The 22,281-nt window shown below is 40.9% G+C and overlaps 1 protein-coding gene across 1 annotated transcript; it reads left to right on the top strand.

Moving 5' to 3' along the window:
- The first annotated feature begins 16,540 nt into the window (after positions 1 to 16,540).
- Positions 16,541 to 19,217, top strand: LOC117440006 (ankyrin repeat domain-containing protein 9). The gene has a single exon (XM_034076190.2). It carries the CDS (start codon positions 16,885 to 16,887, stop codon positions 17,764 to 17,766), a length of 882 nt encoding a protein of 293 aa, XP_033932081.1. The 5' UTR covers positions 16,541 to 16,884; the 3' UTR covers positions 17,767 to 19,217.
- The last annotated feature ends 3,064 nt before the right edge of the window (positions 19,218 to 22,281 follow it).

Below are 22,281 nucleotides of genomic sequence, written 5' to 3'. Positions count from 1 at the left end.
TACTAAGAGTTAATACTTATTATACCTGTGTCACCTTTCACACTATACTGTAGCTGTGATCATGAGCTATGAGCTTTGTAGATACAGGTCCCGGGGTGAATCGTGGTGCAGGGGCCCTTCTCTTTTTGACCACAGGGCGATGCACGAAGATGGTGGGTATAGCCTCTGCTCTCAGCCTGGTCTTCCATAGTGGTTCAATACACAGTATTAGGAAACACTTTATACTTACTGGACATGTTATACTCATTACATACTGTGTATAAAATATGACCAAGAATTGAGACAACTTTATAGAAATTCATATCACATCTGTTACTGATGCCATTTGTCATACTTTGTTAAACTCACAAATAATAAATATCCATAACTTCAGTTGGGAACAAAGACCACACCTTATCTCCCCAAGGCAATTTCCCATCCAATAGGTGTGCTATATACATGTAGGTGTGTATAACCCGTTTTCCTGTCTGTTACTCTTTCAGCACAAGAACCAGAGGGGGATTCAATAGAGCCTGAATACCTGCACTGAGACCCTCACCCTGCACCCTGAGTCTCAACTCTGTGTTTTTTAAGCCTTTCCCTGTTTTTTTGTATTAAACAAAACATTAAGCTTTCCCAATGGTGTGGTTTTCGTTTTGTGAAAAAGTGTAAATGCAGTGTTTGTATATAATTACATCACATATTTTTTTGCTATTGGTCGTGAAATTGCTCCTGCTGACTTGAGCCAGCCATTTTTTCCTCCGCTCTGTGTCAGTGGGGATGCCGTACATTCGTATTCCTTTCTCGGAGCGATTTTAGCATCCCCAGGCAGCACAGCAAACCATGGTGGCGACTAGGAGGCAGCACAGCAAACCAGGACAACACGGAGGAAAAGGCACAGACAAACTGCATGATATGCTATTCAATGTTTATTGAATTCCATGTATTTGCAATGGATGTTCCTAAAACAACACATTTAACATCATCATCATCATCATCATCATCATCATCATCATCATCATCATCATCCTGCTGCTGCTGCTGCTGCTGCTGCTGCTGCTGCTGGTCCTTTGATAGTCACCTGTCGGTCTCCTGTCCTTTCTGAAAGCCATCCAGATGACATTAGTCGTTTAGATAGCTTGTGTCCTCAATTACCATGGGATTACTGAAACTACCATGAATTTAAGAAAATGGTAGAAATGAATCTAATCTGAATTTTAAAGCATTACTTTAGATCCCCTCCCTCTAAACATATCAATAAACATTAGAAAGTGATGCTCCTGAATACCATACAAGTTTAAGAAGATAATATTGGTTTTAAAGAATTCAAAGCTACAGTATAAACAGCAACAGGCTCTTTAACCAAGGCACTGTTAGCCTAACATGTAAACTAGTTGTTCACACTAATCCTAATATTAGCACTTAATATTAGCAAATTCTATTTTATTTTTAAAACATATTGATGTAAATACATACACATATCGATTAAAACCTTTATTCACTAATAATTACCAAAAATCGTAGTTCTATCTCCTGTTATCAATGCATTCACATTGCCCGCCATGAACTTCCGGGGAACGATCTTCGTCTACATGAACCACGTGACGATAACCGTTTTTGGACTTCCGTTGTCGTAACTCTTCTATTATATGGCTCTGATTTTACCTAATGCAAAGTGACCTGCTCCATCGAAATCAGTCGCATTGACCCAAAGACACATTTTGAGCTTTCTAATAATATCAGGATTGTTTTTGTACTCCAAATATTAAGCAAAATATGTCACATTATATAATGACTGTTACAGAGTCATCATTTTGAGAAAAAGGCCTTTAAAGTTTTCTCTTCTCTGGAATCCATCATTTCTCATCATCAATCATCATGATTAATTATTAGCGGAGCAAAATGATCAAAATACTACGGAGGGAAGATATTTTCGTTTGGATTACTGCACTCACGAGAAACACCGGCTGTTGTTATGCCTGCTGTGACGTTAAGCTACTCCGTTCTCCGCTTGTAATTATGCCGAAGCTTCAAAGTTGTATTTATCATCTGAATTTGCCGAAACACGTTTAATATTCTGAAAGCCAAGACTTTGCTTATTTGAAATCAGATAAAAACAAACTGTAACGGACCCTGCCGTGATATCTATGATTACTATACACCAGGCATCCTCAAAGTCCGGACTCAGGTCCGGATCCGGACCGAACCACAACTGTCTCTGGACTCTGAGCAAATTATACTTTTCATATGTATTATCTGTATTATCTGTGTTATCTGCGAGACATCGCCACAACGCAACGAGTCAAAATGATCCGCTATGTCCATAGACTGCAAACAGTGCTCTGCATGTCCTGTTCCACTGTCTGTGTGTGTCTGACAACGCATTGGTCCAATCACATTCAGCATCCCGTCAGCGTTTTTCCCCAACAATCTGCGAATCAGAGGTACAGTAGGGCGGGTCTTCGCGGAATGCGGGTGGTAAAAATGTGTGTCTCGTCTCTTTCAACCTGTCTGAGTCAGAGCGAGAGTTTAAAAAAAAAAATTCAGTGCGAGAGTTAACAGCTCATCTAGTTCCACCTGTACTGTAGCTAGTAGCCTAGTTTCACTGACACCCTAAAAATAGGCCTTGCCACCCCAGTTGCCACCCCAGTTGGCAGCTTTGTTTTGAAAGAAAAGTTGTGGCTCATCGGACATTTATGAGAGAAAGTCTCTAATGTCCGAGTGCAAGTGAATTCAGCACAAGATGCACGTCATGTAACCCCTCCCCCACTATTAAGATGATGACCTTACGTGTGTAAATATATTTTTTTCTTTGAGGGGGTCTGCCCCCAAAAAACAGTTTTAAGTCCTGAGAAAGTCAAACAAGACGGTGTGTAAAACTACACTGCCCAGCCAAAAAAAAGTAACCACTTTGATTTAACTAGGTTAGTAGGTAAGGGCATTCCACTGGATAACATCTGAAGTATAAAATAATGCATGACTGAAGTGATGGAGACCATGTTGAAGGCAAACAAAAAGAGGAAATAGGTAAAATCAAGCAAATCCCCCTCTCAGATTCCACAGCAACCAGAAGAACATAAATACTTGCTGGTGATTTGATTAATCAGCTTTGTGATGGAATAAAAAATGCACAGTGCATTTCCTTAGCTGTGGTTGAGTCCACTGACACCACTGACAATGCTCAGTTGCTGTGAGTTGTTATGATGAGGCAAAGGGGGAGTTTGTTGAAGATGTGTTGGGCCTGACGAACCTCAGTGGACACACAAGAGGGCAAGACATTTATAAAGCAATAATGGGAATGCTGAATGAAAGAGGGTGCAGGCTGCAGCTGCCTTTATTCATAACTGTGCAGCTCTTACACTGCGACTCTGAGGGATCAAGCACAGACACAATTACAATGAAAACTGACTGCATACAGATTATTTTTGTTTTTGCAACCTCGTGTTAAGAATCTTGTTGCAATTGTTTAAAAGTTTGAATGACCGTAATAAACGGACTGTTGCAGCCAATTTGATGTATTTTAATATTTGTATATGAAGGTGCTGTGATACTACTGAATTGACCTGGGCATAGGCGGGGACTCAGCCAATTTCAGGGTACAGCCTACTATTTGGGGAGGACACAGGTGCACAGCATTAGGGATTGGGAATCACCAGAGGGAAGCCACACAGTTTTTCAACTGTGCGTGTTTTTGCTTATTTTCTGTTTGTTTTGAGTTCATTTTGGTTTATTTCTTTATCACAGTTAGTTGTTTAGTTATCAGTTAAACACCAGGCTCTTGTTTTGCTGTCATCATCCTGCAATCCAAATAAACATCTTAAATGCATTCAAAGAGAAGACCTGATTTGCTGTCAACACCACGCGTCTGGAAAAGCTTCACACCATATCCCTCACTGGCAAATATTTGTTGTTCGGTTGCCTTTACATTTGTTGAAAAACTTGCTTCCAAAGACGGATGGATACAGGAGGACAGCGCTGTATTCATTGACTTTTCCCGACTTAAATCCACGTTACGCACCCGCAAGAGGAACGAGGACGGACCAAACATCAAAGTCACGGTAGGGGTATTTATGAATGAATAAAAGGTTGCGGAGGAGAGTGGCCTTCACGCAACAGGATACAGGCAAATCCCATAAAGTAAACAAAGCCTCCGTAGATTGCTAAATAATGGCCATGAGTAACGAGGAAAATCAGGAAATTAACGCTGCTGTCAATCAAACTGAAAAACAGGATGGGCTTGGTAAAAGGAAAGCTAAACTCACATATAAAGCAGCGGAAGCAAATATATTATCTATGCAAAAGGACAGGAATTCTGGGATAAAGCAATTGTGTAAAATGGCAAAGGAATTGGAACAAATGATGATTTCAGATGGAAATGTTTCTGACGTGCAAATCAAACATGACATGTTGTGGAAACTGTCTGGAGAAACTACAAGGTTGCATGAGTCATTAAAACCTTTGTTGCCTGAGGATGAAATATTTAAACAAACGGAATGGTTTCAAAATCAAATGCACAATGTTAAAGGAGTAATACACAAAATGGGGTCCATGCAAACAGGAATAAATGCATACAGGTCGTGGATGATGACATCGATGATGTGTTACATGCAAATGAGGAGCAGGATAATATTGGGCCAAATGACAGTATTTCTAATATTGGTGACAAAACAAATGTGTCAGGTGGAAGCTCTGGTCATTCAAGGTCCTCAAGGTCAACAACGGGCTCTGCACGTATCAAGGCAGAGGCTGAAAGGGCTGCACTCCTGGCTTTGGAGGCTGCTCTCAAGGAAAAGCATGAGCTGGAAGCTCAAGAGGCTCAAATTAGGAAGAAAAGGGAATTGCTTGAAGTGAAAAGTCAGATTGCTGCGCAGACAGCAAAAGTCACAGTACTCAGAAACAGAGGGTCTGACATAGGAGTCACAAATGGAACAAATTCATATGTGTCAAAACACAAGTCTGCTCTCAAACCCTCTGCTGTGCCATTTGTTCCACAAACTTCAAGTTGTACCGTCAATCATCCACCAACAGGAGGCAGTAAAACTGCTAAGTCAACGAAAGCACAATTATTGGAGCCAAACTGTCAATACAATCATCCACCAACAGGAGGCAGTAAAACCACAAAACCCACTCAATCACATAAAAATCCATACAACCAGTACAATCCACCAACTGGAGCTGCTAAAGCTGCAATGCCATTACAGTCTCAGCAGCTACAGGATCCATACAACCAGTTCAACACTGCAGCTACAATGCCAAGTGGAACAGGAGCACGGCGCAAAGAAACCATTTCACAAGGAACCAGATCAAAAACGTATGCTTCAAATCACATCCCAAGCATGCCTCAAAGGTCTTTGCAGTCATATCCCAGTGCATATACACAACAGAAATGTATCCAAGTCGATGAGGACCAAGGCAGGATGCCTCAAAGATCTCGTCAGCCATATCCAACTGCAGCCATCACAGCAATCAAACCAAAACCGTGAGGAACCGGACCAAGGCAATATTTTCACCATCATGCAAAAGCAAAACGACATCACAGCATTACTAGTGCAACAGCAGTCTTCATTATCATTACCCCCAAGGGACATACCAGTGTTTGATGTAAACCCTCTTGAGTACAACTTATTTGTCAGAGCTTTTGAAAATGGAGTGGAAGGAAAAGCTGCTAGCAGTGTAGACTGCTTATACTACCTGGAGCAGTACACTCGAGGGCAACCTAGAGAGCTGGTCAAGAGCTGTCAACACATGCCATCTGACAGGGGGTATCAAAGGGCAAGAATGCTTTTAGAAGAACGCTTTGGAAATGAGAAAAAAATAGCCATTGCATATATGGAAAAAGCACTTGGATGGGCACCACTGAAGTCAGAGGACATCAAAGCCTTACAGGCATTTTCACTATTCCTACGCGTCTGCTGTAACGCTATGGAGGACATAAGCTACATGTCAGAAATGAAGATGCCATCAAACATACATGCTATAATCATGAAGTTACCATACCAACTGAGGGAAAAATGGAGAAACATTGCTTTTGAACATCAGGGGAGACACCATCGTCAAGCAGGTTTCAGTGACTTGGTCAATTTTATTGAGAGACAAGTGTCTATTGCATCTGACCCACTGTATGGATACATTCAAGACACAGTTGTCTCATTCTCAAAATTCAAAGTTGGAAATAAAGTGTCACAGGGACACATAAAGGAGAAAGGAAGCAGTTTCGCTACATCTGTGGGAGCTGTTAACTCTGAAACTCAAAAGGAGAAATACTTACCTGATAAGTCAACAAAGGGACCTTGTCTGCTGTGTGAAGAGGGCCACAGATTGGAAGTGTGCCCCAAGATAGAAAAGAAGCAGCATCGGGATAAAATTGATTTCCTAAAAAAGAAAGGTGCTTGTTTTGGATGTCTATCAGTTGGACACATGAGTAAAGATTGTCACAGTCGGCTGTCTTGTAAGTTGTGTAACCTGAAACATCCTAGCATTCTCCATATCCATGCAAAGGAATGGAAAGAAATCAAATCAAAGGACACACAGCAAGAAACAACATGGATGAGTCAAGCCACTACTCCCAAGACATGTGGCCATATAGGAGCCGGAGCACGGGATTGTGTCTTGTCAATTGTGCCTGTAAAGATCAAGGCAAAGAAAGGCAGCACAATTCTAAAGACCTATGCATTTCTAGATCCCGGCAGCTCATCTACTTTCTGCTCTGAGCAACTGATGAGGAAGCTAAAGGTGAGAGGAAGGAACACTAAATTCCTGATGAAAACAATGAATAAAGAAAGCTTTGTCAACAGTCACGTCATCTCAGGACTAGAGCTACACTCAATGGTAACATCTATATTGAGTTGCCTGATGTGTACACCCAACGCAAGATGTCTGTGACTCGTAATAACATCCCACAACAGGAAGACTTGTATGCTTGGCCATACTTGGACTCTGTGGAAATTCCTGCCATCGATGCTGATGTGGAGCTGTTAATTGGAACTAACTCTCCAGAAGTAATGGAGCCATGGGAAGTGATAAACAGCAGGGGTAAAGGACCTTACGCTGTTAAAACCCTATTGGGATGGCTTGTCAACGGACCATTGAGAGGAGGCAATGAGAGTGGGTGTAGCTGCCCCACAGTCACAGCCAACCGCATATCCATTGCTCACATAGAGGAACTGCTGGTGAAGCAGTACAACCATGACTTCAATGAGAAATCAGCAGAAGACAAGCCAGAAATGTCCATAGAAGATCTTAAGTTCATGCAAATTGCCAACACTTCAGCTGAACTCAACAATGGACATTACTGCTTGAAGTTGCCTTTTAGAGAAAGGACAATGTTGTCATGCCCAACAACCGCCATCTTGCTGAGCAAAGTGTCCTCTGCCTAAAAAGGAAATTGGAGAGAAATCCAACATTCAAAGAGGAATACACCAACTTTCTTGGTGATGTCATAAACAACGGCTATGCAGAGAGTGTGCCAGAGCATCAGGTGAAAGGAAAAGAAGGAAAGGTGTGGTACATCCCGCATCATGGGGTGTACCATCCTAAAAAGAAAACCCTGAGAGTGGTATTTGACTGTGCGGCAAGCTACAAAGGTGTGTCACTCAACACTAAACTACTCCAGGGACCTGACTTGACAAATTCCTTGCTCGGAGTTCTCACAAGGTTTCGCCTAAACTCTATAGCAGTTATGGCTGACATAAAAGCTATGTATCATCAAGTCCAAGTGGCAAAACAGGATGTAGACTTTCTTCGCTTCCTATGGTGACCAAGAGGTAATCTGACACAGCCGCTCACTGAGTACAGAATGACTGTTCCTCTGTTTGGTGCAATATCATCGCCCAGCTGTGCCAGTTTTGCCCTTAGAAAAACGGCTGAAGACCACAAAGCAGACTTCCCAGTTCATGTAACAGACACCATCAAGCAGAACTTTTATGTGGACGATTGCTTGAAATCCTTGTTTTCAGAGGCAGAAGCCATGTCTTTGGTTACAGACCTGACCGCTCTATGCCATTTGGGAGGATTCCAACTGCTGAAATGGATCAGCAACAGCAGGTCAGTGTTGGAAGCCATTGATATGGAGAAAAGAGCCAAGGAAGTGAAATAACTGGATTTCGACAGAGACAGCCTTCCTGTCGAAAGAACCCTGGGACTGCAGTGGTGCGCAGAAACTGACACCTTTAGGTTCAAGATGGCATTCCAAGAGGACAAATGTAACATTTGTGATATTGGGCTATATAAATAAACATTGATTGATTGATTGAAGAAAGACCATTCACAAGAAGAGGTATCCTGTCGGTGGTGAGCTCGGTTTACGACCCCATTGGATTTTTAGCACCCTTCACCTTACCTGTCAAGATAATGCTGCAAAACCTCTGTAAAATGAGCTACAGTTGGGATGAGCACATTCCTCAAAACTACCAGTTGCAGTGGGTGGGGTGGCTAGAAGATCTAAGAAGACTCAGCACTTTCAGTGTGCCGAGATGTTTTAAACCCAAAGACTTTGGACAGCTCACAAGTGCCCAACTACATCATTTCTCTGACACCAGCGAGAACGGCTATGGCACAGTTTAATACTTGAGGCTGCAGAGTGATGATGAGAAGATCCATGTAACTTTCGTTCTAGGAAAGGCACAAGTTGCTCCTCTACAGAATGTGACAATCCCAAGGATGGAACTAACAGCTGCTGTGCTGGCAGCGAGAGTTGACAGACTCCTGAAAGCAGAGTTGCAACTAGAGCTGGAAAACTCACTGCTTCATTCTGGAGTGAAATGGAGTTTCAACACTCCAGCCGCATCCCATCATGGAGGAGTATGGGAAAGAGTCATTCGCATGGTCAGGAAAGTGCTGAACTCTATTCTTCATCAGCAACATTTGTATGATGAAGGACTAAAAACATTCCTGTGCGAAGTGGAAGCCATATTGAATGACCGTCCCATTACAAAAACCTCAGAGGATCCAAATGATCTTGAACCCCTGACTCCAAATCACATTCTCTTGTTAAAAGGCAAACCTTCTCTACCACCCGGGCTTTTTGACAAAAATGACTCCTACTCCAAACGACGATGGAGGCAAGTTCAATTCCTTGCCAATCTCTTTTGGCACGGATGGAATCAGGAGTATGTACCACTGTTGCAAGAGAGACAACGGTGGCCAAAGGACAAGAGGAACTTTGTCACAGGAGACATTGTCATCGTAGCGGACTCTAATGCCCCTCGCGGATCCTGGCTGTTGGGCTAGGTACTGCAGAACTTTCCTGACAGACAAGGACTTGTGCAGTCGGTTAAAGTCTGGACGAAGTACAACATCCTGGAGCGACCAATCACGAAGATCTGTCTTCTATTGGAAGCTGAATAAAGACTGAAACCCAACTTCTATTATTGGGGTTACCAACCCTATTGGATTATTTACATGAACAATGAACATTATGGTTTGAGAATACTGATATGGACTATTCTATTTGGCTGCAATGTTGTGTATGTTGTTGAATTGTTATGTTATTATACAGTAACAATTAGGAGCTGGTGTGTTGCAGCCAATTTGATGTATTTTAATATTTGTATATGAAGGTGCTGTGATACTACTGAATTGACCTGGGCATAGGCGGGGACTCAGCCAATTTCAGGGTACAACCTACTATTTAGGGAGGACACAGGTGCACAGCATTAGGGATTGGGAATCACCAGAGGGAAGCCACACAGTTTTTCAACCGTGCGTGTTTTCGCTTATTTTCTGTTTGTTTTGAGTTCATTTTGGTTTATTTCTTTATCACAGTTAGTTGTTTAGTTATCAGTTAAACACCCAGCTCTTGTTTTGCTGTCATCATCCTGTAATCCAAATAAACATCTTAAATGCATTCAAAGAGAAGACCTGATTTGCTGTCAACACCACGCGTCTGGAAAAGCTTCACACCATATCCCTCACTGGCAAATATTTGTTGTTCGGTTGCCTTTACACGGACCTTTGTCTTATTGAAACATTTATTTTGGACCTTTAAGATTTGTATTTGAGTACCCCTGCTATACACCTTACTTTCATAATTTCAGCGGGAGGGAGGGGGGGGGGGCGGCGGCGCTGAGGAACAGCAGAGTGGCGAGAGCTGTCATCTTCCCTTTACAAGCTTCAAACATGCCTGTAGCTAGTGAGATTGAATATAACAATCAAAAATAACAAAATATACACAGCTAGATCAGATCACGTTTTAGATGCGACTTTAGAGTAGAGGGGAATTATTGAAACGGGATTTGTACAGTTTTCTGCGGCACAGTTTCATGGAAAAACATCAGCTTTTGGACGACAGACAATATGGATTCAGGAAAGATAGATCAACATCTATGGCACTAATGGAATTAAGTGAGGAAATAGCAAACTGCATGGACAATAAAAAACAAGCAGTGGGAATGTAGACTTACAAAAAGCATTTGACACCATAGATCACAATATTTTACTGATAAAACTGGAACGGTATGGCATCAGAGGGGTGGGATTAAACTGGGTGAGAGATTATTTAAGCAACAGACAACAATTTGTTGAAATTGGTGAACATAAATCAGAATACATGAACATAACTTGTGGAGTACCTCAGGGGTCGGTGTTGGGTCCAAAGCTGTTCATAATATACATCAACGACATTTGCAGAGTATCAAATATATTGAAATTTATTTTATTTGCAGATGACACTAATATTTTTTGTTCCGGTGACAATTTGAAAGAGCTAATGGAAGTGATAACAGCAGAAATGATTAAAGTAAAACATTGGTTTGACACAAACAAATTATCATTAAATATAAGCAAAACAAAGATTATGTTATTTGGAAAACATAAAACAAGTCCACAGATACAATTAATACTAGATAACATACACATAGAAAGAGTATATGAAATTAAGTTCCTTGGTGTGGTTTTAGACCACAAAATCAGCTGGAAACCTCATATCACTCATGTAAAAGCAAAACTGGCTAAAACTATCGCAATATTGGGAAAAGCCAGATACATTCTGGACCACAACTCATTGCATACTCTATATAACACACTAATATTGCCATATCTGATTTACTGTGTGGAGATTTGGGGAAACACGTACAAAACCAACCTACAGCCGTTATGCACATTACAAAAAAGGGCTATAAGAGTTATCAATAATGTTGGATATCTTGAACACACTAATGTATTATTTTTGAAGTCACAGATATTGAAGTTCATTGATCTGGTTAATTTAAAACGGCACAAATCATGTACAGAGCCAGACATAATCTACTTCCTAGGAAATTAAAAACATTGTTCATAGACAGAGAGGGTGGGTATAATTTGAGAGGAAATCTACATTTTAAACAACTCAAGGTCAGAACAACTCCAATTGTATGGAATGGTTTGGAGCAGGAGTCAAAACAAAGCACAAGCATAATTCAGTTTAAAAGGATGTACAGAAACACTTTTTTGGAAAAATATGAGAATGAAGAAAGGTGATTGAAGATGAGAAATGATTGTATATGTATGTATAAATGTAAATCTAAGTAGGAATAACTTGCATAATGATTTAAAGGACAATCATTGATCAAGTAAGGGGTGGGAATTAATAAGCATTTGCTTCCTCCTACTCCCTTTCGGACACATATGATTTATTATTATTATTATTAATATGAAGACTACGGATACGTGATGCCAAGACAGTTACCCAGGAAAAGGCGTATTGGCTTCTACCTGGATCAGTGAAGGATGTAACACCTTCCCCTGTTGCTGACATTGACTTTAGTTCGGCTAAAACCCGAAGGAATCGTTTAAGCCAAGCAATTGACAGTCTTGGTGATGCAGCTAATTTAACAACAACAACAACAACACCACCACTTTTACGTCACTCGAGGGAAATTCCAAAAGTGACAGATGCTGAGCAACAGTCTTTCCTGGCATCACTGAAATCTACTGGAAGGAAGTGTGCAATATTGACAATCTCAGCTCCACACAATGCCGATTTTGTCCCAAAAGTGACTTTGTCAACATTTCCTAAGCCGCTTTCTAGTTTAAAAAGTGAGAACTGCCTAGAAATGGACCATAAAGCGCTTGCAGAACATTGCCAAGGGATCAATGTCGCTATCACCAAGCCGGAGGCAGATGTCATTGAGAAGGCAACAAAAACACAGGCCAAATCCAAACTCTGGTATCGATACACAGCTGGGCGGATTACAACATCTCGTATGAAGGCAGCATGTTCAACAAGTGCAAGTAAACCATCGCTTAGCTTGATTAAAGCTATTTGTTACCCAGAAGCCACACAATTCAAAACTGCAGCTACTGAATGGGGATGTAATCACGAGAAATCAGCACGTGAAGATTACATTACAATTATGAATCAACATGACAGTTTCATTTGCCAGGATTCTGGGCTCGTGTTATCGCCAACATTTCCATATTTAGGTGCTACTCCAGATGGTGTTGTGTCCTGCAAGTGCTGTGGTGTAGGTGTTTTGGAAATTAAATGCCCCTACTGTGTTGCTGCACCGTCAGACCATACATGTCGGACAGGACAGGCTGAAGAAGACCATGCCTATTTCTATCAAGTGCAGACCCAGTTATTCTATGCGATGTTGAATATGCTGACTTTGTTCTGTGGGTGAATGGAAAGATTCATCTTGAACGCATAACCCCAGATATTGACTTTTGGGAGAAGGTATACCCCAAAGCTCATGAATTCTTTCAGAAGGTCATTCTCCTCGAGTTGAGTGGGCAATTCTTCACCAGAATTCCCAGTGCAACTACACCAGTCTCCATTACTGCACCAAAAAGGCCTCTCTGCCTGATACCAGACCCTGCTGTATGTGCCACTCTGACTCAGCCAACCGATACCCAACCACTGGTACCCAAGTGGTGCCTTTGTCGTGGAGAGGAAAAGCTTCCCATGATAGGATGTGATAACACAAATTGTGAAACTACCTGGTTTCATTTTGAATGTGTTGGTACAGTTGCCGCCAAAGGAAGCTGGTATTGTGACAAATGTCATCAGCATGTCCCCTCTCAAAAGAAACAGAAGTATTAATCAATCTGAATGACAGTGTATATATTTATGTGATTATATATGAGGTGTTTTGCACTTTGTGTGTATGGTTTTGTGAATGTGTTTTGAGAAAATAAGCCCTGCTTTCAAAAAATGTGTTTTAGCATTGACAAAAACTGTAATATGGACACAATGTTAATGTATCTCTGTTATGTGAGGTGATCTCTGCAGCTTACAGTTATAGGAGCATACTTATTTTTCAATGGGTAAATTGGAAACTTGTAATAAATATAATACTTTGCCCTTTCAATTGTTTTTTTCCAAATGTATTTACCCAACCTTGAATATTCTACCAGTACTATTCTAGTGCGCAGTGCAGGTCTGAAACCACATTCAAGCAATTTGGGAGGTGTACAATCTGACAATAGAAAACTTGAGAGAAAAACATTAATCTTCCATGTCTGAAAACATCTTAAATAATTGTTCAAACATTCCCCTACACAACCAAACCCCAAATCACTTTTCTGATTATCAAGATTTTGATGATTTAATTGACCAAGTACAACATTGACAATAATGTAATAATAATTACAATACAAACGTATCATATTTTTCAATCTGATATGGGTTGATTGGGGTGTAACAGAGTGTAAAGGCTCAATCAATGGGTATTACAGTATCACACACATTATTCAGGTCGCAGCACACTTCAGCTATTTTATCCATCAATGTAATCCCATCTACATCTTTAGAAAGTAAAAAATACATTAGTAATATATTACAAGCTTTTCTTTTAAGTTAACATTTTCTGTTGTTACATTATTAATTTCAAATGACATTTTGTCAATCATTTCACCAGTCAAATCAGTCTGAGTTGCAGTGCCAGTCTCTGGTTCAATCATTCCTTCTTCCCCAGTGGCTCCCAGGATTGGTGCGGGCTCTTCTGGAGATGGAATATCAGACACCATGCTGTAGAGATCAAGTGGTGCGATGGATGACCTTTTTCTGGCGCGTTTATACCTGGCATGTGTAGCAGGGGAAGGTGCTGTAATTTTCTCGTGGCCCAATTTGACAGACGGTGCCCAGTCAGGATGATTTTTGTCAAAAAGTGCCACTGGTTTACCTGCAAATAAATCAGATTGTAGGTCAGTTATATCCTGGGTGACCTGTTAATTAATACAAATGTCACCTCTTTTGACAGGCGAAGTCAGACTTTAGATATATTTAAAATGCTGGTGTCAAGACATTGGAACATGACAAATAATTGAGGAAACCAAAAGCCTCTGAAAAGGTGCCAGGGACTGTACAGCCTTTACTGTTTACATATAATCAAATGGCCAGTAGGGGGAGGAATTTCTTTAAATTACAGTTAAACGAAGCACTGCAGGGGATTGACAGACTGGTGGGAAGATGACCTGAGCCAAGGGATGACTTTGTTTTGTAGATACTCCACAATCTGATATGTCGATCGATGACACAGACTCCAGGATTCATATGTCCTTGTTAAGATACATGTCTTAGTAAGTGGGTTGTATGTTGATTTGTAAAACCTGACACTTACATGACGTGAAATGATCCCCACAAACGCGAGTATAGTTGTGGTTGGATGGTTTGAGATCCTCCCGTCCGATCCTATTGAGCCATGTTTCCCGTCGACGCTTTGAAAGTGCATACATTGCTTCACCCTGGTGTGTTATAACCGCCGGCAGCCTGTAAAATGACTTTGGCCCCTTGTTTCGATCACCTCTGTTGCCGCAGCCAACAATAGCACAGAAGTTCACCATTATATGTCCGATAAAAAACAGGTAGGCTATGAGTATTACGGTGTCTGTTTTGGTACTCCAGTATGGCCGCTGGGCTGACGCCGCGTCACCCGTGACGTCATATGCAAAGCCTCTATAGGCACACACTGTGGCAGGGCCTGCCCTTGGCATAGGCAGTAAAGGTGAATGCTAAGGGTGCACCAATCTATGGGGGGGCACAGAAACTAAATAAATAAATAAAAAGTTAGAAATAATTTTTTTTTGTAATGTCTTATTTCATAACACCATTTCCCAATTTTGGATCAACAAAGTACATCTTATTATCTTATACTAACAGAACTACGCCTATAGTGCGTACAGCACCCATAAACTATGGCGCACCCCCCCCCCCCCAAAAATCAAGTTGAACTGCCCCAGCCCCAGTAAAAACCAGAGGTTTATGTGAAAGTTCTTTTTTTGAAATAATGGTTTTAGTGTGCAATTATAGGTTTTAATTTTGTATTTGTGTTAATTTAAAAATAAATCAAACTCCCAAAAAACGTATACAGCTTTTATTAACATTGGAATTTACTGTGTAAGCAGGGGAGAGAGCTTTAGAGAGCTCTCTCCTGAAAGACTGAGAGGCTCTGATAACCTCAGCTCAGTGAGATAAAGGCACACCTTTATATGATCATTATAGTTATAAAAAAACAAGATAATAGATTTTCATCTAGTCTCTTATAGTATAAAATACTATATGACAGTAAAAAAAAGTTGTTATTAATAAACAACAATACAATTTAAAAGGGGAGTGATTTGTAAAATATCTATAAAGAAAAATAAATCTGCTTACAGTTCTGTTTCATATGGGTGTTGAGAGATGTATCCATAGATCTCTTCATGTTGCTCTCAAAGTGCACCAGATTGATGCTTTTAACTTCAATATTAAAAAATAAAATCTTCCCGGGGAGCATGCCCCCGGACCCCCCTAGAGGATGTTAGGTCCACCCCCCACTTAAATCATGTCCACATGGATATAGGATACTAAATACATTTGCACACATCTTGTGTCCATATCTTTCTGTTGTGGTGGTCATGCCACAACCGTGCACGTGCATACATGCACGAGTCATAGTGAGTGTCTGCATTTTGGGGGGGCACCAGCTAAAATCTTGCCGAGGGCAGCAAATTAGTCAGGGCCGGTCCTGCACTGTGGACACTAATTAGAAGAACACAGACTAAAACAGCAAAGTACAGACGAATCAGATGATTAAACATGATCTTAAAATATATTTTATATATTTATTTATTTATTTTTTGCATTTTGTTGTAAGCATTATTTAAAAAAAATTCTGCTGACACTAGGTGGGGGCACAGCCCCACCATCTCTGCCCCTGATGACCAGTCGCCACTGCCCATGATTCTTTTGATTAGTTGTTACACTGACATGTACAGTATAACTACAATTATATTTCAGCCTCAAGCAAGCATTGTGCAGATAGACAACGTATATTCAGGCAATATTCAGTCAAATAATATCAATACAAAATTGAGAAAAGTCATTTGAAAAACATTTTTCTCTCATTTATTACATTTGGGGCAACTCAGATTTTATTTAACACCACCTCCCATTTTCAGATGAAAATAGTTTTCAATTAAAAAGGATGAAATTGGAGAATAATTTCTAACTTCAAGCATGTTTTATAAGACTAACAATTAGAAGTCAAAATAATAATAATAATAATAATAGGCTAATACAAAATAATACAAATAATAATTATATACCGCTACACAGTAGGATATAATCCATACCATTTGTAACATGTGTACAGTCTGTTATTTACCCTTCAGGAAACATTTGAACACAGTTGTCAATAAAGTTTCAAAGACTCTTTTGAGGTTGCTACATTCTGCGCATGGGTACTAGCGCAGTACTGCAGAGAGGGATCCCGCAGCTGCTGCTGTCAGGAGCGTGCAGGAATGTGTGTCTCCAGTCTCCTTGTGAGTGAAATGACTCTAGGACAGCACTGCAGGCGTGTCGTCACTCCGTGCTTTGTAAGTAAACACAGTATGAGTGTGTGTTCTGCTCCTGTAACTCACAGCTCGTGAAGTAATGGCTCCAGAGCGAAGAAGGACGCTGTCTGTCTGCTGGCTAACCCATTGAGGACATAAGTTACCCGGGTCGACATGGCCTCTGTCACCGTCAGCTCGGCGGCTCAGAGCCCCGGGAAGAACCGCAAGTCCCTTTCGCTGCTCTTCTACCGGGCTGTGCGGGACCTGAAGCCGGTGTGGATGCTGGAGGAAATACGGACGATGCAGACCTTTTACCAGGAGGACGCCAGCCAGAGGAGTTATACCTCTTCGGAAGCATTGCTATACGCTATAGTTCACGACCACCAGGCGTACGCCAAGTACCTGCTCAGCCGGTACACCGACCAAGCGCTAGCAAAGCCCGGGGAGCGCTTCTGCTGCTGCCCGTCCTCCGCCCCGCACCTGGCCATGGCTGTCCGCTACGACAGGCGCTACATCCTCGGCCTCATCTTACAGGAGACACACCGGATACCCAGCGCGACATCCTACACGGACAGAGACGGGTGTTTTCACATGGAGGACGGCAGGACCCCCCTGCATCTAGCCTGCGAGCTCCTGCGGCCCGAGGTGGTCATCATGCTGCTGGGGAACGGAGCGGCCCCGCAAGCCCCGGACCACAACGGCCTGACCCCGGTGGATGTAATTCTGGAGAAACTCAGGGAGGGTAAAGAAGCGAGATGCGGGGAGGGGAGGCAGTGTCTGGACAACCTGCTCATGTTCATACCAAAGGTTCACTTTAAGATGCAAGGGGCTCTGAGCAGAGAGCCGGAGCGATGGAGCGAGGTGCTGGGGGAGGAGACGCTCAGCTATCTGTCCGGAAGAAGCCCGGCGCCGCTGCTCCTCACCGCCATGCAGACTATACTGAGGCAGCTCAGCCCGGCCACATTCCCGGACAGTCTGCTCCAGCTACCCATCCCCTCCTCCCTCAAACCCCTGGGCCTGCCCGAGGGCCAGCGGGACATCAAGAGCGATGTGTAGCAGCAGTGTGACATGATGCATGCTCCATTGTAAACAGTTGTATCTTAGCATGATGTGTGAGAAGACTGTATGCATAGGAGGAAGAAATACTCAGATCTTGTACTTAAGTACTAGTAGAAGTATCAGAGTGTAGACATACTATGTTACAAGTAAAAGTCATGCATTCAAAATGTTACTCAAGTCAAAGTACAAAAGTATTAGCATCAACATATACTTAAAGTACCAAAAGTACTTATTATGCACATTGCCCAATTGTTTTATAATGATTGATCATTCAAGTGTTATCAAAGCTGGTAAAGGTGCAGCTAGTTTGAATTACTTTGACCAGGTTTAACTACATTCATATTGAAGTGTTGAATATCATTTTAATAATTATACCTCCAAATCTGCAGAGTAACTAAAGGTATTCAATAAATGTAGTGGAGTAAAAGTACACAATATACCTCTGAATTGTAGTGGAGTAGAAGTACATAGTAGCAAAAACTGAAAATACTCAAGTAAAGTACAAGTCCCTCAAAATTGTAAAGTACAGTACTTGAGTAAATGTACTAAGTTATATTTTATAGCTCTGTCTGTATGTGCACGAAGCAGTCATTATATGGCTGAAAAGATAACCCTTAAAGGTGGGGTAGGTACATTTGAGAAACCGGCTCGAGATACACTTTGTTATATTCCATGGAATACTCTTAACATCCCGATAGCAATGAATATCTTGAAGTGCTTTGACAAAAAATCCATAAAAAATGTCATCTGTAGAAGCTGTAGTACTGTAAAAAACACGACCAATCATCTGAGCCGGCCCGGCTAAAATAACTGGATGGCCTACCTGCCTGTCAGCCTTCCATCTGTGCACAAACTTATCTCGCGCCCTCATTGGTCAAGTGTGCGTTCGTGTGTGTTGGAGGAGGGGCTCTGTAAGGAAGAGGCAGATTTGTTCCGGCTGTGTAATTTCAAATTCTAGCGCACTCGAGCTGGTTTCTCCAAAATTACCTACCCCACCTTTAAGGTAAGGGGCAATTAAATGAATGTTATCTGAAACATGAATTTGACCCACTGATTGAGTTTACTGGAGGTTGACTGGAAACCAGGGAACGAACAGCCATATTCTGAAACTTTTTACACTAATTCAGGCTTTATTATGCATTCTAACCTCAATCTGAAGTGTTAGCTGCAAATACTACTGAAGCCACTGAGCAGACCAACACTGAACACAGTCTACAGGTACTGTTGATTTGTTATCAATCAATCAATCAATCAATCAATCAATCAATCAATCAATCAATCAATGTTTATTCATATAGCCCAATATCACAAATGTTACATTTGTCTCAGTGGTCTTCACAGTGTGTACTGTGAAAAGTGTGTACCAATTGTTACTATTTATGTATATAGCAATGGGATCTTATAGATCATTTGAGTACAGCCAGGTGACTTGTAAACTCTTTGGATGACTGCATTTTAAAAAAATAAAAAAATAGGAATCCAAGTGATCTCAATGTGTCTTTCTTGACCTCATAAATGTAATTGAACACATTTGTTTATCTGCTGGTCCTTATCACCTAACTACGTCTCTCCACGAGCAAGTAAGAAACAAACCCAGCTCAAACTGCACTGTTGAGATGGAACATTTGTTTTGGGCTTTTGAGTTTGCAAAATATATCGTATCTCAAGGTCCAGCGTCTCTTCTGGAGCGGTCTGCCCCACCCACTGTCTCGAAGAAGAGGACAGGGCGACCCTCCTACTCTCTGTACATGTTTAGTTGTCAGTAAAGAGGGATTACTTTGTAGTGACTCAATTAACAGAAATGTACTTTAGTGCACCGTAAAAACTGTAGTGGTTTGTTAAAAGCCTTAAAATGTGAGATGAGGCCAGAATAATAATGTGGCCCTTATCATTTCCCATTATAATTCACCATATTCAAAGTCATTGCAGACTTATTTCTATTTACCTCCCAGGACATGCATGCTGAGTCTAGGGCTGTGGCGATACACTAATCTCACAATACGATACGATACACGATATTCAGCCAACGATACGATTCGATATAATTCGATACACTTATATCATTTTCTGAAAGATTTTAAAGGGACAGTGGGATTTTGGTGACATCTTGTGAGTGTTCCAGTGACTTGGATTGAAGTAATTCAACTGAAAACTGAAAGCATCGATTATACAATATATGGCTCTGACAGAGAGTCTCCAGCTTGCAAATGCTGGACAAAATGAATCAAAAGATGTGGTGAGAAAATTAGTTTCATTTATTGAAACAGTGCACACTGTAGCTTACAAGCCTTTGAAACGTAAGTACATAAAGTGCAGTATCACAATGGACAATGGAGAATTAAAAGGTGCAGCAGGTGGCGGAACACGGGGGATTTGAATGGGACTTGTTAGAAATTAAAATCAATGTTTTGATGGCATAAAGTACCATAAACATACCGTCAGTTTAAATGCTGTTTTATACTGAAAAACCAGAAGTTGTTGAGCTTTTATTCTGAAAATCCTTCATCTCCGGTTAGCATTTAGCATGTGGCTAATATACAATTTCCTATAGAGGTGAATTTAGTAGCGATATGACACGGAGTGTTGCACACCGAAACCTACTGATTTCAACACTACAACTATAGACGTCGAGATATTATTATTGCTGAATATTAAATGAAGGTACAGTTTATTTGAATACGTTTCTTTACAGACGTGGGTAGCATGAGACAACATTCGGAACTACCGGAAACGATACCAGCCGTGAGGTATTTTTGGAGTATTGATTACAGCGTTTAAAATGTATTAAATGAAAAGTCATGAAAGAGATAAGGAGGAGAAAAGGCGTGTTTAGTTATATATTGAATGTGCAATGTCTGAATCCTCTGTAATGCGCAACAACGAACATTGGAGACGTGGAGGGCCGATCCCCAGCAGCGCCAACCGGCCCACAGGGAGGATTCAGCAGAGGATATTTAACAGCTGGAAAGGTGGAGCTCGCTCTCTTCCCTTCGCTCACGAGAGCCAGAACACAGCTGTTTTTCTGACTGAACCATCTTCTGCTTGTAACATTACCGTGCTTTTTATTAATTAAAGTATACATTTGAACATTCTCAGAGACTCACTTAGTCTCCTTTTTAAAGCTTCTCTCCTGGACGCGAGTATAACGAACACAGTTATCAGACTTAATGTATCGATACCCGCGGCTGAAATATCGATACTTTCTCGGAAAACTAAATATCGATATATGTATCGCAAGATCGATTAAATTGCACAGCCCTAGCTGAGTCGGCCTCACTTGAAAATGTCGATTTTACCACACATCCCATCTTTTCAATCCAGGAGGCAAACAACATATATTCTTCTTAGTTGTCTGTATCTGTGACAAATACTTCCAATGTATCTGCGCTGGAAGCATACATCTCAGAAAAAGAGATTTCATAAAACCTGACAAAAGAGACCACTGAAGGGAAGTGAGTAAACAATGTTGATTTATAATTTGGAGAACCGACCCTTACCATATTTACTGTTTTAGCTGGTAAAGCTTTATTTATATAGCACATTGCATACACCAGGTGCGGCTCAAAGTGCTTTAACAAAATGGCACATAGAATCCCCTCAGATCAGACGGTAAGACCTTTTTGGAAACATGCAGCATAGCAACTAGTGTTGTCGCGATACCAACATTTTGGTTTCGATACCGATACCAAGTCAAGAATTGCGATTCCGATTATTTTTCGATACTTTTCTTAAAAAAAGGGAAACAGTCTTAAATGTAATTATTGTGCTTTATTTCACACCAGAACCAGAACCATAACACAAACTTTTAAACAATGAGAACAATAAACAAAATAAATGCGTATCACAGTGCTCTGAGATTTGTTACTAACTGTAAAGCACTTACTCATCACTGTACCCTGTATGCCAAGGCAGGTCTGCCTTCACTAACTGTACGGAGGCTCAGTCATTGGTACATGTTCATCTATAAAGCCATGTTGGGTAAACTACCTTTTTATAGCTGCTCTCTGATCTCTCGACGAATTGAAAGTACGTATTCCCTGAAATCTCATGATGTTGTTTTATTGAATGTGCCAAGTGCTAGGACTGTCTTAGGGAAGACAGCTTTTAGATGTGCAGCTCCACTAAATTGGAACAGTCTGCAAACCTGTTTAAAACTGAGCACTTTGGTTCCCTTGCATCACTTTAAAACTCGGCTGGGTGACATGCTGTTTGATACTCATGGTACCTGTCACTGTAAATAGAGTTTGTAAACTATACCCTGTACATTATGTTGTATGTCATCCTTATTGTTGTTCTGTTGTTTTTATGTTACATGTGTAACTAATGTCCTGCAGGTCACCCTTGAAAAGAGATCTTTTGATCTCAAGGGGCTTCACCTGGTCAAATAAAGGCTACAAACAAAAATGACAAGAATTCGTATTAAATAAAATTAACAACTTTTTTGTTTTATAAAATATATATTTTTTTATATTTTATTAACATGTAATAGTACAGTAATGTAAATAATCCATC

The sequence above is a fragment of the Pseudochaenichthys georgianus genome, chromosome 24, assembly GCF_902827115.2.
Source record: "Pseudochaenichthys georgianus chromosome 24, fPseGeo1.2, whole genome shotgun sequence".
Lineage (NCBI taxonomy): Eukaryota > Metazoa > Chordata > Actinopteri > Perciformes > Channichthyidae > Pseudochaenichthys > Pseudochaenichthys georgianus.
This window is presented reverse-complemented; position numbering and strand designations above follow the sequence as displayed.

Bases quoted from the DNA above. Each gene is read 5' to 3' on its own strand.
- LOC117440006 (XM_034076190.2), top strand. From the start codon at position 16,885: ATGGCCTCTGTCACCGTCAGCTCGGCGGCTCAGAGCCCCGGGAAGAAC.